We start from the raw sequence: 14,146 nt of genomic DNA, 5'->3' as shown, positions 1-14,146 counted from the left end.
AATTGGAGTCCAACATCACCAAGAAAGCCACAGGTTCTTTATCCTTCCTGTATACCGGCCTTGATTGAGATATTTACAATGTGGCATTGTACTATTTTTCATGTTTGCTATACATCAATGCAAGAAGTGCTACAGAGGACATTGTATAACCACATAATTTTAAAAAATCACTCATAATTTTTATTTTTTGCATGCATTCAGTTTTATTTAGAAACATGAAGTAGACTGCCAACCCTGATTCACAAATGCCCTTCCAACACTTTTGTAGTAGCCTTTCCAGGACTTCCTTTACATCCTTGTTTCTCAAACTGTATATAAGAGAGTTAGCTATGGAGGGAAGGACTGTGTAGAGAACAGAAACAATTTTATTGAAATATCTCATGGATTCCCTGCTTATTGTGAACAGAAGAAAATATTATAAAGTCCTTTGCTTCTCCTGAAGTCATCTGATATCATTGCCTCTTTCACTATCAGTAGTTATGCATGCCTACATATGTAAAGCAGTTTTGTTTGTAAACAAAGCATAAATTGTATCAGAATGATAATTATTTACAAAAAATAATGGAAAAAAATTACAATTTTTTACTTAAAATATAAGTTATGTATCAAAACTAACAGGTTTCACAAATATGATAGACTTTATGACAGGTTTTCTTAACATCAAAACACTGACAGTGGTACCTCAGGTTACAGACGCTTCAGGTTACAGTCTCCGCTAACCCAGAAATAGTACCTCGGATTAAGAACTTTGCTTCAGGATGAGCACAGAAATCATGCTGTGGCAGTGCGGTGGCAGCGGGAGGCCCCATTAGCTAAAGTGGTACCTCAGGTTAAGAACAATTTCAGGTTAAGAACAGACCTCCAGACCGAATTAAGTTCTTAACCTGAGGTACCATTATATTAATCTTTCCTCAAACACCTATCCATTAAAAAAACCCAACTTTTGGATAATTAAAAAAAATATAAGAACTCATATTAGGTAGTCAAAAAAAGTAATTTAAACAAAATAAGATAATTACTTAATGTTTAGCTTCTATTGCACATTATATCCACTTAAGTCAGCAGAAAAAGTATAAATAGGTGATGTTCGAGATGTGCCCTTTGAGAAATTTGGTTTTGACAACTAACTAAAATAACATCCTTGAAATCAATGCTTGCCTTATGTTCCACAATGGGGAAGACAAACATACAAGATCCTGGTTTTTTCCTGAGATATGACACTTGATAATCAGTCATATTCTAGACAGCATATTAAAAAGTAGAGACATCACCTTGCCAACAAAGGTCCGTATAGTAAAAACTATGGTTTTCCCAGTAGTGATGTATGGAAGTGAAAGCTGGACCATAAAGAAGGCTGATCGCCGAAGAATTGATGCTTTTGAATTCTGGTGCTGGAGGAGACTCTTGAGAGTCCCATGGACTGCAAGAAGATCAAACGTATCCATTCTTAAGGAAATCAGCCCTGAGTGCTCACTGGAAGTACAGATCGTGAAGTTGAGGCTCCAATACTTCGGCCACCTCATGAGAAGAGAAGACTCCCTGAAAAAGACCCTGATGTTGGGAAAGATGGAGGGCACAAGGAGAAGGGGACGACAGACGGCGAGGTGGTTGGACAGTGTTCACAAAGCTACAAACATGAGCCTGACCAAACTGCGGGAGGCAGTGGAAGACAGGAGTGCCTGGCGTGCTCTGGTCCATGGGGTCACGAAGAGTCGGACACAACTAAACGACTAAACAAATCAGTCATATTATGTTTAGAAATTGAATGGAGTGTGCAAAACCTCTAGGGCAAAGTCCAGTAAGTATGTCATTAGTGAAACCACAGAAGGTGTGATCCAACAGTGATTGTGGCTCATCTCAGCTACAGATTTGCTAGTCCTTTGGCAAGGTAAAATTAAGGTATAGAAAGCTTTTCCTGACATGATGTTCCCTGCATAATGATATAAAAGACAACTCCCTATTCTAACAGAATGTCTGGCAATATGTTACAAAGGAAACCTGGAAATTTTGCAGAACATTCATTTTGATAGAGTCACACATTTATTTGCTTATCTGAGAGTTGAGAAGCTTATTGTTCCACTAGATATTCACAAATTATTGTGCACTGTAATTTGCTTTATTTCATTTTTCTTACAAAACTGATTTATTGATCTCATATATATACCTTACTGGCGCAAATATAAGCTGCACCTGAATATAAGTCACACCTTTAAAATTCAAGGGGAGGGGCAGAGAGAGAAAAAGACAATACCCAAAATTAGGCTGCTCCCTTAGAATTCTGCAGGCACTCACACCCGTTTCATTTTACCATATGTTTGTTTCAGCAGTGATATTGTATAAACCAATTTTTGTAAGGTCGCGAATTTAACTTGCACTTTAACTTTTCATGGTCGGAATTTGGAAAAAAAGCGAGGCTTATAGGCAAGACGGGATGGGGATAACCAAATGACGGTATATATAACAACAACAGTCGTAGCACAACTATTATCACTTCCACAGTAAACACTTATGGAGACAAATGTCAGTACGTAGAATGTTGCTTCTTTTACACATTCACAAGCTTCTTAGCAATTGCTTTGCATGATACTATGCTACCAATATTATTTCTCAAGGCATTTTTTACTTCTTTGTTTCTCAGGCTGTATATAAATGGGTTGGCCAGAGGGGGCAAAACTAAATACAAGAGAGAGGAAAATTTTTGCATCTCTCCGTTGCCTTCCCCCTTTGGTAGCATATACACAATCATTAGTGAACCATAAAAGATCGAAACCACAATCAAGTGAGAGGAGCAGGTGGAAAAGGCCTTTTGCCTCCCTGTGGTGGAAGGGATTTTCAAGATGGCAACAATTATATATACATAAGATGTTAAAGTTAAAAGAAAAGGAGGGAGTGTGAATATAATAGCCACAATGAAACCCAACATTTGCATCAAGCTGGTGTCACTGCAAGAGAGCTTAAGGAGTGGGAAGTAGTCACAAAAGTAATGATTAATTTCATTGGGGCCACAAAACGTTAATTGCAACATCAGACTGAGTAATATCAGGAAAGCTATAAATCCATTGATCCAAGATGCAACTGCTAATTGGATGCAAGTCCAGGTGTTCATGGTTGTAAAATAATGCAGTGGTTTACAGATTGCTAGATACCTATCATAAGACATCACACAAAGTAAATAGCATTCTGCAGCAATCAAGGAACCACAGAGATACCACTGCATAAAACAGCTGGTGACAGAAAGTCTTCCATCTCCGGTGGAGAGAGACGAAAGCATCCGTGGAAATACATTGGAACTATAGCAAGCCTCCAAGAAGGAGAGGTTCCCCAGGAAGAAATACATCGGTGTATGAAGATGCTGATCAAAAACAATAAGGACAACAATGAGAGTGTTTCCAGCCATCATCACAACATAAATTACTAGAAATGTCAGGAAGAGAAGTGTCTGCACTTCGTAGAATTCCCCAAATCCCAGGAGGATGAATTCCTCAATCCCTGACTGGTTTTCCAACTTCATCTAATTGAGAAATGTCAGATCCTATTCAAAAAAGGAATAACAAAAAATAGAAATAATTGATGAGTCCATTGTCACATTAGTGCAAGAGGTTTGAGAGCTGATGTTGGTATACAAGTTGTAGAGCTTGTGTATTAGTTTCATTGAATATAGTGACCACAGTTCGTCTTGGCTTTGTGTAAGATCTTTCACCAGTTCAGGGCACTGATTTAGCTGTTATGCTACACAATAGATACTCTGGAATGTTATATCATCAGTTAGTAGTGGAGAAAACATTAGCAAAAGGAATTTCACCTAACATATCTTCCTGTTCTCTTTTCCATCATTATGATGCATATTCAAATAATAATAATAATAATACATCCTACCTCATATTCATACATTTATTTTATCATTTATTAAAGGAAAATTTCATTCAAAAAAATAACCAATTATAATTGGAAACGAAATGAGGTACTATTCTCTAACATTATTTCCTGCACTATTAATCCATGCCTCTACAATTCTAACATTTAGGAAACTTTTTTTAAATCCTAAATTGATATATAAGTAATTCACATCCTAACAAACAAACAAAAAACAAACAAAACCTATAGTTTTCTTCAGGTATCAGTCCTGCTCTTTTAATCCCTTTGTTGATGTGTTTTCTTTTTTTCCTTTTTTTTTGGAGTGGTTGGGACCAATGATCAACACGATGAATATTACAAATAGGAGTAGAAAATGAAATAAAATAACCATTGATAACTTTTGAAGTGGTGAAGTTCTTCAGTTCCTCTAAGTGTGCACAGAGATCAGAAATAAACCTCAAACTGCATTATTTCAAATGCTCATCACAGGCATTCCCCTTAATAGAATATTTCCTATTATGCCTATATTTTAGGTACAACCCATATTTTAAAGTCCAGTTCTTTATTTGAAATGAGCTCCTTGCTGACTGCCCACCTCCCACTGCAAAAGCAAAGCTAGAAAAACAGAAATGGCAACATAGACACAGATGTCAAGAAAGAAATATTGTTAACTAAGGCTGGGAAAGCAGTGGTTCACCAGATGCCCATCATCCCCACCAAGCATGGCCAATGGCCAGGAATATTATGATCTGTAGCCCAGAAGCATTTGAAAGCCTATGGGTGCTATGACAGACCAGATGCTGTTGGACTGCAACTCCCATCACCCTCAAACAACATAGTCAATGCTCAAGTATGATGAGCTGTAGTAGTTGAGAAACACTGGAAGAGTATCCGGTTTCCCATCCTTGTAGAGGAATTAGGAATGAGAGGGCAATTTGGTTTAGTTTGGATTTTAATGCAAGCCTAACTAATTCACACTTTAAAAAACAATAGGCAAACCAAAATGCAACTGAATTTTGAAATCTGAGCTTCTTCCAATTTTGTAATTCAGTTCTCTAACCAAATATCATGTACAACATGTGGATATTTGGAATGAAAATGCATGTATAAGTGAAAACAACATTCAAAATGTTATAAAAATTGCTTTTTGTAATGTGTATATCAGTCAGAAATGAATACCTAAAAATGCCCTAAAATGGTCACAGATGTTTTTGACGACATATATATAAAGCATACAAACAGATGCAGGAATGTGAAGATCCAGCAAGACTGGGAAAGTGATAGCTTCATTCATAATTAAGAGTAATAAACATTTACCTTTTGATGATATTTCTCAGTAGTATTTTACTGATCCATGTTATCTGTGTATTGAGAATATAAGAAGGCATTCTATGTCTCTTCCTTCTGCTTGAGTGATCCAATATCACAGTCCTCTTGATATAGGGATTTATGCATGCATACAATGTGTATCTGTTTTGATGTCCTGTGTAGCACATCTTGTGTTGTACAAATATTAAGATGGCAAAACCTGTGCTTTTAAGCAAAAGAAATCAGCATTTACTGTCTCAGCCCCACCAGAACAGCAACACTCTTAGGGACATTTACTTTAAGTTCATAAACTATTTAAAAAATATTCTGCTCAAGGGAATATAGTCTATAATGACAAAATGTAGCTCTCCCAGGATCCTTGTTTTATTACGAGGTGAACAGAGTCAACTGTGAAACAGAATCTTGCAAAGAACACAAAAACCTAATAATGTACAAGATAAGGGACAATTAGTCCCCAAAATCCTGAAAGAAGACTCAAGATATGAAATGGTCGAAAGGTTATATTTATTAAAAGATAACAAAATGGATATCTTCTATTCATATAAACAAAACTGATTCAATGAAACAAATGGAATCTCAACAGTCAGGGGAAGTCTCAATTTATTTAGTTAGTTATTAAATATTATGCATCATTTATTTATAAAAAAGACCCTCAAAGTAGTTTACACATTTAATAAAACAATGAAAGTATCAATTAAAGATGATTTCTGATAGAGAGAGATAATGTCAGGGAGTCTTGATAACAAAGGAGTGTAGTTAATTAAGAAGATTTATTGCAAAAACAGAGTACACCGGAGCGGTGATCACAGCAGTCTGCCAATAAATCAAAGATGTCCCTTCTAAGAAGGGTGTTTCCGGTGAGACCAGAAACAGCTGAACTTCCTCTTGTGACAAATTCTGTCTTGAAGACCCCCCCCATACATCTAGACCTTGGACTGAGGGGGTTAGCTGCCACCTCTTCCTCCTCTGAAACAGTACTTCCATGGTCCTTCCCACTCTCTGAGCTGCTTTCATTTCTAGCCCTGCATTTTGTCCTTCACTAGTGCACTGGCAAGCTGCCAGCTGACTCTCTGCAACTCTGCTATCAGTTGACATTCTTAAGGGTGGGGGAGTTCTCTCTCGGCTATAAGCATCCTGTCTTGCAGTTAACCCTCTCTCTTCCTGGCTACTTCCTTCACTGGGAGTTGGTTGCCAACTTTCCCTGGGGGCTGGCTCATTCATGACAGATAATATCTGACACATGGTCAGTGTGAAATGAAATACACCCAGGAGTGATTGTATAGGGGTCAGTGTCATGCTGCCACTTTTCAAACAGTGTTGCTCCTGCTTCTTACGAGGATGATGAAGGGTGGTGCAGGGAGGTGGCAAGGTCAGGGTTCCACAGCTGCACCAGATGGAGTTCCAGATTGGCTCTTCTGGTGCACTCACATAACTCCAACACCCTGGCATCCTTCAGCATCACAGCAAGTGACAGTAATGCATTACTCTAAGCACACAATATGCAGCTGGAAATAAAAAAAAATTAAGTGTGTCATAAAGTGCATTAAACAAATGTGACACTAGATGACGATGGTGAGCTATGGCAAATTCAGTATTTTGTTTTCAAAACGTTTTTTTAAAAAAGCATTTTCATGGTGTTTTTTATATGTGTCTAGATTCTACCTTGTATACACCTTCATCTCTAGTATGCTTTCCTCTAGTACGGTCCAAAAACAATACTGGAAAGTCAACATTCGGTACTCATTAATGACAGTTTCTTATCAGATCTCTATGAAATGTAGACTTCCAAAGCTATTTTCACTCTTCTCTCATGTATCTTGAATTTCTGACCAATCCCACCCACCAGTTTTTGTAGTTCCTGAGGATGCCAGCTAAAATCTAAATTCAGATATCAATAACTTGTGCTAGAGGTGTGTATGATTGTCATTGTATGATTTTGTATGATTGTCATTGAATATTGACTAGTGACTTTGCTCAAGACGAGACTCAATTCTCCAAGTTCCTTTATTTTCATTTGCTTTCAGGGATGAATGCTGTACTTCTTCCATGCTTGAGTACCCATCATTTTTGGGTAGCAGGGGCTGGAATCCATCAACATCTGTATGTGTGTGTTCCCTAACCCTGAAGAAGATGATGCTAAGCAAGTGCTAATATGATCTGTATCTTGGTTGAAAGGCGACTAGGTAAGAGCAGGAAATGAAAGGTCATAGAGATAGCTTCCTCAAAATGTTATACAAAACATTTCCATGATTTGGAAATAACACCTTGACTGCATCTCCCAGTTATTGTCCAAAACAGTAAGCTAAAGATCACCTAATGAGATCATCAAAATTATCTAAAACCATTTTTGTATTGCTATTTCAAAATTTCCCCCCTGAGATGTCCAATTAAATATAATTTCTAGAAGATTTACAAACTGAGGCATCTAGTAATATCTGGAGACAGATTCCATGTTTGCATGTTGTAGGATAAATAACGCACTAGGCGAAATGGTGTCCATTTCATTTTTCACACATCATACAATAAGCTCATGAAGACAGAGGGCTGAGGCACACCATCCATGAAAATATAAGGAAACATTTTATTTTTTTTAAAATGGAATCTGGATCTTTTAAAAAATCAAACTGAACAGGATGTGCTTTTCATCACATAAAGGTACAAACAAAATGCAACTAGATATATATTTTTTTAAAAATGAACTTCTGCTACAGAAGGTTAGAGTTCTGTTCAAGTCCCATTCAAGTGCATCTGAAAGTAGGTTTGTTTGTTGTTGTTTTTTTTTTTTTAAAAAAGCAACAAACCAACAACAACCACCAAAAATCACAATCATAGAGCTATATCCCATGGTGCAAGAACAGAATAGATATTTACCTTACCTTCTCCTCTTCCTTCTCACTCCTCCAGATGGTTGGGAAGCCTACAAAACACTCTGGACTATCATTGTGAAAGCTGCCTTCCTTTTGCCCCCATTATCTTTTTGTATTCTCATTGTCTAGTTAATACATATTTTGTTTGCTGTTTCAGAAAGACTATGACTACTTTTATAACCAAAATGAAGGCAACCTGTTCTTTGATAGATTGCAGCTCCAAATTATATACTCACTTACCCTACTAAAAATTATGGAGATTACTTCCCCACAGATATGTAAAGAATGGCATTGCAATTGACACTTTGTAGGAAGCATGTTTTGTTTTTGTTTTTTGACATTTGACATTCATAATTAACTTAGTGCAGGTTATCTTCTTTCATCTTTCCCTACTTTTTGAGTACTTGTGGGTCTGGAAGACCATTTTCATCCAACAAATAAAGTATTCATGAGATAATATACAATGGGTGAAGAATCAGAGATAATATGTGTGAGTCTTCTTATCAGTCATTAAAATTGTTTCTCAAACATTAGGCATGAAGATTCCTTCTATATGGGGAGGGTGATCTCACCCACCACCTGTGGAAGCATGCAGCGCACCTTCACTGATTGCAAAAGAAATAACCAGTCAGCACTATAACTCCTGACCTAATTTGTGGTGACTATGTCCAGTTGTCCAGTTTTTGTTTACTCCTTAAAACTTATTGTATTCTGTCAGAGTTGCTGCTGATGGTGATTGCATGTACAAGTGAAATAATATAAAAGAGAGGACTTGCTCATGTGGAAGAACTGAATGGAGATAAAGATTCATAAATAATTCTAGACAATGCCACTGAGACCAAATAATCTTTTTCAGATGGTAAGCAAACTGAATTGCATATTTTACATCAGTGCATTAAAAAAACATTAAATGCATCAATAACATTTATTATTAATTTACTAAAGGAGCTCTACATTACATTTGTAATTAACTTAAATGAATTCCTGATTTTAACTCTATTTTTATTCAAGCCATGGCTTGGGGTGTTAAGTTTTTAAACATCTGCCAAGACGCTGCCTTTAACACCCACTTCTTGCAGAAACATAAGCAGGTGATAATGGTTATCTTAATGTCTCAAAAAGGTTCACCTATTGATTCCTGCTAACCAAACTGCTTCTGAAGGTGAGGTCAGTTTTTCAGAATTGTCAGTAAAAATAGTTTTGAAACTGTAGTGATGTGGAAATGCAGGGCTGGCAAGGAGCGTGCAACAAATGAATTACATTGCAAATGTGCTGAATTTCTGAAAACTTGGTTATTTGTAATATAGTAACAGTGTTGATTATTCTACTGTAGCACCCAGATCCTCTTTATGAATGGAATCATAAGACAAAGGAAATGAATGGAAGCGCCTGTAAGAGAAAATCAAACTCATGTCACACAGTTTATACTTCTGGGATTCCGAGAGCTGAAGAATCTGCAGGTCCTTCTGTTTCTGGGATTCCTTGCAATCTACATTGTCACCATGGCAGGGAATCTTCTCATTCTTGTGCTTGTAGTTAGTGATCAACACCTTCATACCCCCATGTACTTTTTCCTTGGAAACCTATCTTGTTTAGAGATCTGCTACAGCTCAACACTCATCCCTGTATTGCTTACCACTCTCTTGTGGGATGGAAAGGTCATTTCATTTGAGAGCTGCTTCCTGCAGTTATTTTTCTTTGGCTACTGTTTGGGTGCAGAATGTTATTTGCTTTCTGTGATGTCCTATGACAGGTATTTAGCAATATGTAAGCCACTGCATTATGCAACAGCTATGAACACCAGGAAGTGTGTCCAATTAGCAGCCGTGTCCTGGACAAATGGTGTCATAGGCATTTCCATAATCATGGCCGCTATGCTGCAGCTTACATACTGTGGCCCCAACGAAATCGATCATTACTTCTGCGATTCCGTTCCACTTAAAAAACTTTCATGCAGTGACACAAATTTGGTAGAGCATGTCAATTTAACATTGCTGTTTATATACACTATGCCTCCATTTCTACTGACTCTAGCATCCTACATATGCATTATAAGGGCAATCCTAAGAATCTCATCAACCACTGGAAGGCAAAAGGCCTTCTCCACATGTTCTTCTCACCTCATTGTTGTTTCAACTTACTATGGCTCTTTAACAGCTGTGTATCTCTTACCAAAGTCCTCTTCAATTAACAAGGCCTTTTCTCTTTTGTATACAATTCTTCCTCCTCTAGTAAACCCCCTCATATATAGCCTGAGAAATAAAGAGGTGAAGCGGGCTTTCAGAAAGGCAAAAAATAGGATAGCAAATTTCAAAATATTTCAAAATGTGCTAGCTAACTTGTTTAGCATTAAAGATTAGTGGGGGAGGAATAGGAAGACCAGGGAGGGAGTTGATCAATACTGCCCTGCACCTGTAACCTGATCTGGGCACAACTTGCCTTACCCAAATCTCAACCAAATCAGTTTTTTTTGGGCGGAGCTAATGTGTAATTAGGGCTTCTTAAACCCCTGACTAAACATACAGTCAGGAGGGACATGGAAGAAGGAGATGCTGATTCTCATCCACTGCCACCTGACTGAGCACAGACCTGATTTGGTCCAAGCCTGGATCTCTCAAAATTGACCTGATTCAGTTCAAGATTCAGGCTTTGGGTCAATCTGGCACAAAGTCCTAGTGATCAGATTCAAATGAATCTGTGTGAATTGCATTGATGTTTGGTGACGTGCAGGTCCTTTTGTACTAAGAAGAGGGTAGAATAAGGGTGGATGGAACGGAGTGGGGCATGCATATACGTGCTCTGCTGATATGGGGTGGGGGTGGGAACAGAACCCCCGTGTGAAATTATATATATATATTCTCCTTCCCACTACTTTGATGGTGGTTTTGTTCCAAATGGAGATTTATAATGCCACTTACCACAACACTCTTCAGATCAATGGACTAGCTGCTGTAACTTCAGTCCAGATACAACTTCTTCCCCTTTCTAACTCCAGAAGGAATAGCTTGGAATGGCTGTAGAATGTTCTTCACAGGGAAATACATACCATCATGCTCATTTTTTAGGTGGCAGGCTAAGACCTTTTCATTCGCTAACTAAGCTAGCCTCTGTGGTATTGCTAACCTTTTAGTGTGTATGTGGTTGCGAGGGGAAGTTGGTTTTGCCATTATTGTGTTACTAGATTATCATTGCATTAAAAATATTCCTACCAATGGATGTTTATAAATAAGAAGAATGAAAAGAAAATAAGAAGAGCCCAGCTGGATCAGCCCAAAGGCCCACTGAGTCCAGAATTCTGTTGTGGATATCAGATCCCTGAATTATACTCTCAATAATCAGGGAACAGAAGACTCTGTCTTAAATTACATACCTCCACCTCTGTGTATCAATTCTGTATTAAATATATTAAAGAAACATAGAAAACATAGCTGGTGATGTTTCATTACAGATCTCCATTAGTCAATCATCATTTTTTGGGAAAAGATGAGCCCCCAATAGGCATACTTCATTTTAAGCGAACATCCATCACAAGACATGTTCTGCAACTTTTATATTTGGACGATGTGGTGGTACTTCCACACTCGCAGATAGAATTAAACCGCTTATTGGTACACTTTTTGGAGTATTGCGAGTGCACACTAAATTCCGAGAAGTCAACAATCATGGTCTTTGCAAAGTCATGGAGAGTGCATAAGTGAGTGATAAGGGGAAACATCATTGAACAAGTTAAGTGGTTTAAATATGTAGGCATTTATTTCCATTATAAGGCTGGCTGGGTCACAGAATTTGCTATTAATGCTGCTAAAAGTAATGTGCCAGTGATCACTCATTTCTGTTATTCCGAAGGGAACCAGTATGTTCTGGCAGCCCAGCGGATGTGCAATGCTAAGCACACAACTGCTATATGACATCCCAGTTTGTACAGTATATATCTATATCCTGATATACAACAACATAACAGCCTTATACCTCTAAGCAAAAGAGGGTGGAATGTTTTCAATTTACATGCCTTGTCTCCTGATTTCTTGAATTAGGATATATATAATGGTTCTATGGGGAAATGTTCACATAATTAAGTGGAATCCTAACTATGCCTACTCAAAATTCATAAGGACTTAGTTCTGTATAGATATGGTTAGAATTGTAGCCTAAATAGCTGGTAATTTCCCCGAACATTCATTCAGTTTTATTTATAAGAGAGGAGTTCTATTAAATTTTGAATTTCTGATGCATGCATTTCACTTTCAAAATCTTCCCAGCAGCCTTTCTCATTGCATCCTTTACATCTTTATTCCTCAGGCTATATATGAGGGGGTTAAGTAAAGGGGGAAGGACTTTGTACAAAAGAGAAAAATTTTTATTGAAATATCTCACTGTGTCAGTTTTTGGTATCAGATAGACGATAAATATGGCCCCATAGAATATAGAGACAACAATCAGGTGGAAAAAGCCTTTTGTCTCCCAGTGGTGGAAGGGATCCTCAGGATGGCAGCAATAATATAGATATAGGAGACCAAGGTTGAAACAAAAGGAGGGAATGTGATTATAAATGCCACAGCAAAGGTGACAAGTTTCACAAGAAATGCATCACTGCATGATAGTTTTACCAATGGCAGAGCTTCACAAAAGAAATGATCTATTTCATTGTTTCTTAGGTCATTAGGGTAATTCTGGCGTTTCCATGCACTCTGGTTTCCGTCACGATGTTCTGTTGTGCCAGAAGTGGTTTAGTCATGCTGGCCACATGACCTGGAAAGCTATCTGTGAAGAAATGCCAGCTCCCTCAGCCCGAAAGCGAGATGAGCACTGCACCCCATAGTTGCTTTTGACTGGACTTAACTGTCCAGGGGTCCTTTACATTTTTTTACCTTTCTGACATTTGTGTTCAGAAATATCTATGGAAATTGGATGACTGCTTCTGTACATCCTCATCATAGAAACATAATCAAATACCACAAATAAATGTACCAACAGAACAGGGCTTACAGAACAGGATGGATATCCAGTATTTACAGCTTAATATTTTCGCTTTTTTTTTGGTATACACTTTCATATTTCATATGAGTTAGGGATGAGTGGAAAATACGCTTCTGAGAGCAACTCTGACTTCCTTGTTCCTCAAACTGTAAATAAGAGGATTTAACAAAGGTGGCAGGACAGTGTACAAGAGTGAAAGGCTTTTGTCTGTGTCATGGAAATGGCTTTTAGGTTTCAAATACACAGTTATTCCAGAGCCATAAAACAACATCACTACCATGAGATGTGAGGAGCATGTTGAGAAGGCCTTTTGCCTCCCTTCCACAGATGACATCTTGAAAATGGTGGAGGCAATGCACATGTATGACATGAAGATTAATGCAAAGGGTATTAGTCCAAGTAAAGCTACCTCTACCAGAGCCATCTTCTCATTTATAGATGTATCTCCACATACAAGTTTGACCACAGCAGGGAAGTCACAGAAGAAGTGGTTAATTTCTTTGGAGTCACAGAAATAAGAGGTGAACACCAGGAAAGTCTGCCCGAGTTGCACTGGAATGGCAGCTAGCCACGAAGCTGCAACCAGCCCAAAGCATAATCTACTGCTCATAATCAGGGTGTAATGCAGGGGCCGGCAAATGGCAACATAGCGGTCATATGCCATGGCAGCCAAAAGGAAGCACTCTGCTGCCCCTGTGATGAGGAAGCCACACATTTGAAAGGCACAACCAACAAATGAAATAGTTTTGTCCTTTGACAGGAGGTTTTCAAGCATCTTGGGAATAATGACTGATGTGCAGCAGATCTCTAGACAGGACAAGTTTCTGAGAAAGAAATACATGGGGCTGTGGAGTGCCTGGTTAGCCAGTGTGACAGCTATTATGAGGATGTTCCCAATCAGGGTCAAAACATAGATGCTTAGGAAAATGGAGAAGAACAAACCCTCCAGACCTGGCAGATCAGAGAATCCCAGTAGCAGGAAGCTATTCACCATGCTCTTGTTGACTCTCATTTGTAAATCTGAGAAAAACAGAAAGAGTCTTTATGATATCAATGTGAGAGACCCAGCATATTTCTAAAAGAAATGGTTCCAGATAATCAGCGGTCCTCTCCAGAGC

At 38.1% G+C, this 14,146-nt stretch overlaps 3 protein-coding genes across 3 annotated transcripts; 1 reads left to right on the top strand and 2 right to left on the bottom strand.

Annotated features, from left to right (window-relative positions):
• Positions 1 to 2,545: 2,545 nt before the first annotated feature.
• On the bottom strand, positions 2,546 to 3,511 carry LOC128400387 (olfactory receptor 6C4-like). Its single transcript, XM_053362568.1, has one exon. The coding sequence runs from the start codon at positions 3,509 to 3,511 to the stop codon at positions 2,546 to 2,548; it is 966 nt and encodes a 321-aa protein (XP_053218543.1).
• A 5,919-nt stretch (positions 3,512 to 9,430) lies between these two features.
• On the top strand, positions 9,431 to 10,411 carry LOC128400386 (olfactory receptor 10A7-like). Its single transcript, XM_053362567.1, has one exon. It carries the CDS (start codon positions 9,431 to 9,433, stop codon positions 10,409 to 10,411), a length of 981 nt encoding a protein of 326 aa, XP_053218542.1.
• Positions 10,412 to 13,116: 2,705 nt separating this feature from the next.
• On the bottom strand, positions 13,117 to 14,055 carry LOC128400385 (olfactory receptor 10C1-like). The gene has a single exon (XM_053362566.1). The coding sequence runs from the start codon at positions 14,038 to 14,040 to the stop codon at positions 13,117 to 13,119; it is 924 nt and encodes a 307-aa protein (XP_053218541.1). The 5' UTR covers positions 14,041 to 14,055.
• Positions 14,056 to 14,146: the final 91 nt, after the last annotated feature.

Source organism: Podarcis raffonei, chromosome 13, assembly GCF_027172205.1.
Source record: "Podarcis raffonei isolate rPodRaf1 chromosome 13, rPodRaf1.pri, whole genome shotgun sequence".
Classification (NCBI taxonomy): Eukaryota; Metazoa; Chordata; class Lepidosauria; order Squamata; family Lacertidae; genus Podarcis; species Podarcis raffonei.
The sequence above is the reverse complement of the archived record's forward strand: the minus strand, read 5'-3'. Positions and strand labels throughout refer to the sequence as shown.

Coding starts and splice junctions, on each gene's coding strand:
- LOC128400387 (XM_053362568.1), bottom strand. CDS start 3,511: ATGAAGTTGGAAAACCAGTCAGGGATTGAGGAATTCATCCTCCTGGGA.
- LOC128400386 (XM_053362567.1), top strand. CDS start 9,431: ATGGAAGCGCCTGTAAGAGAAAATCAAACTCATGTCACACAGTTTATA.
- LOC128400385 (XM_053362566.1), bottom strand. CDS start 14,040: ATGAGAGTCAACAAGAGCATGGTGAATAGCTTCCTGCTACTGGGATTC.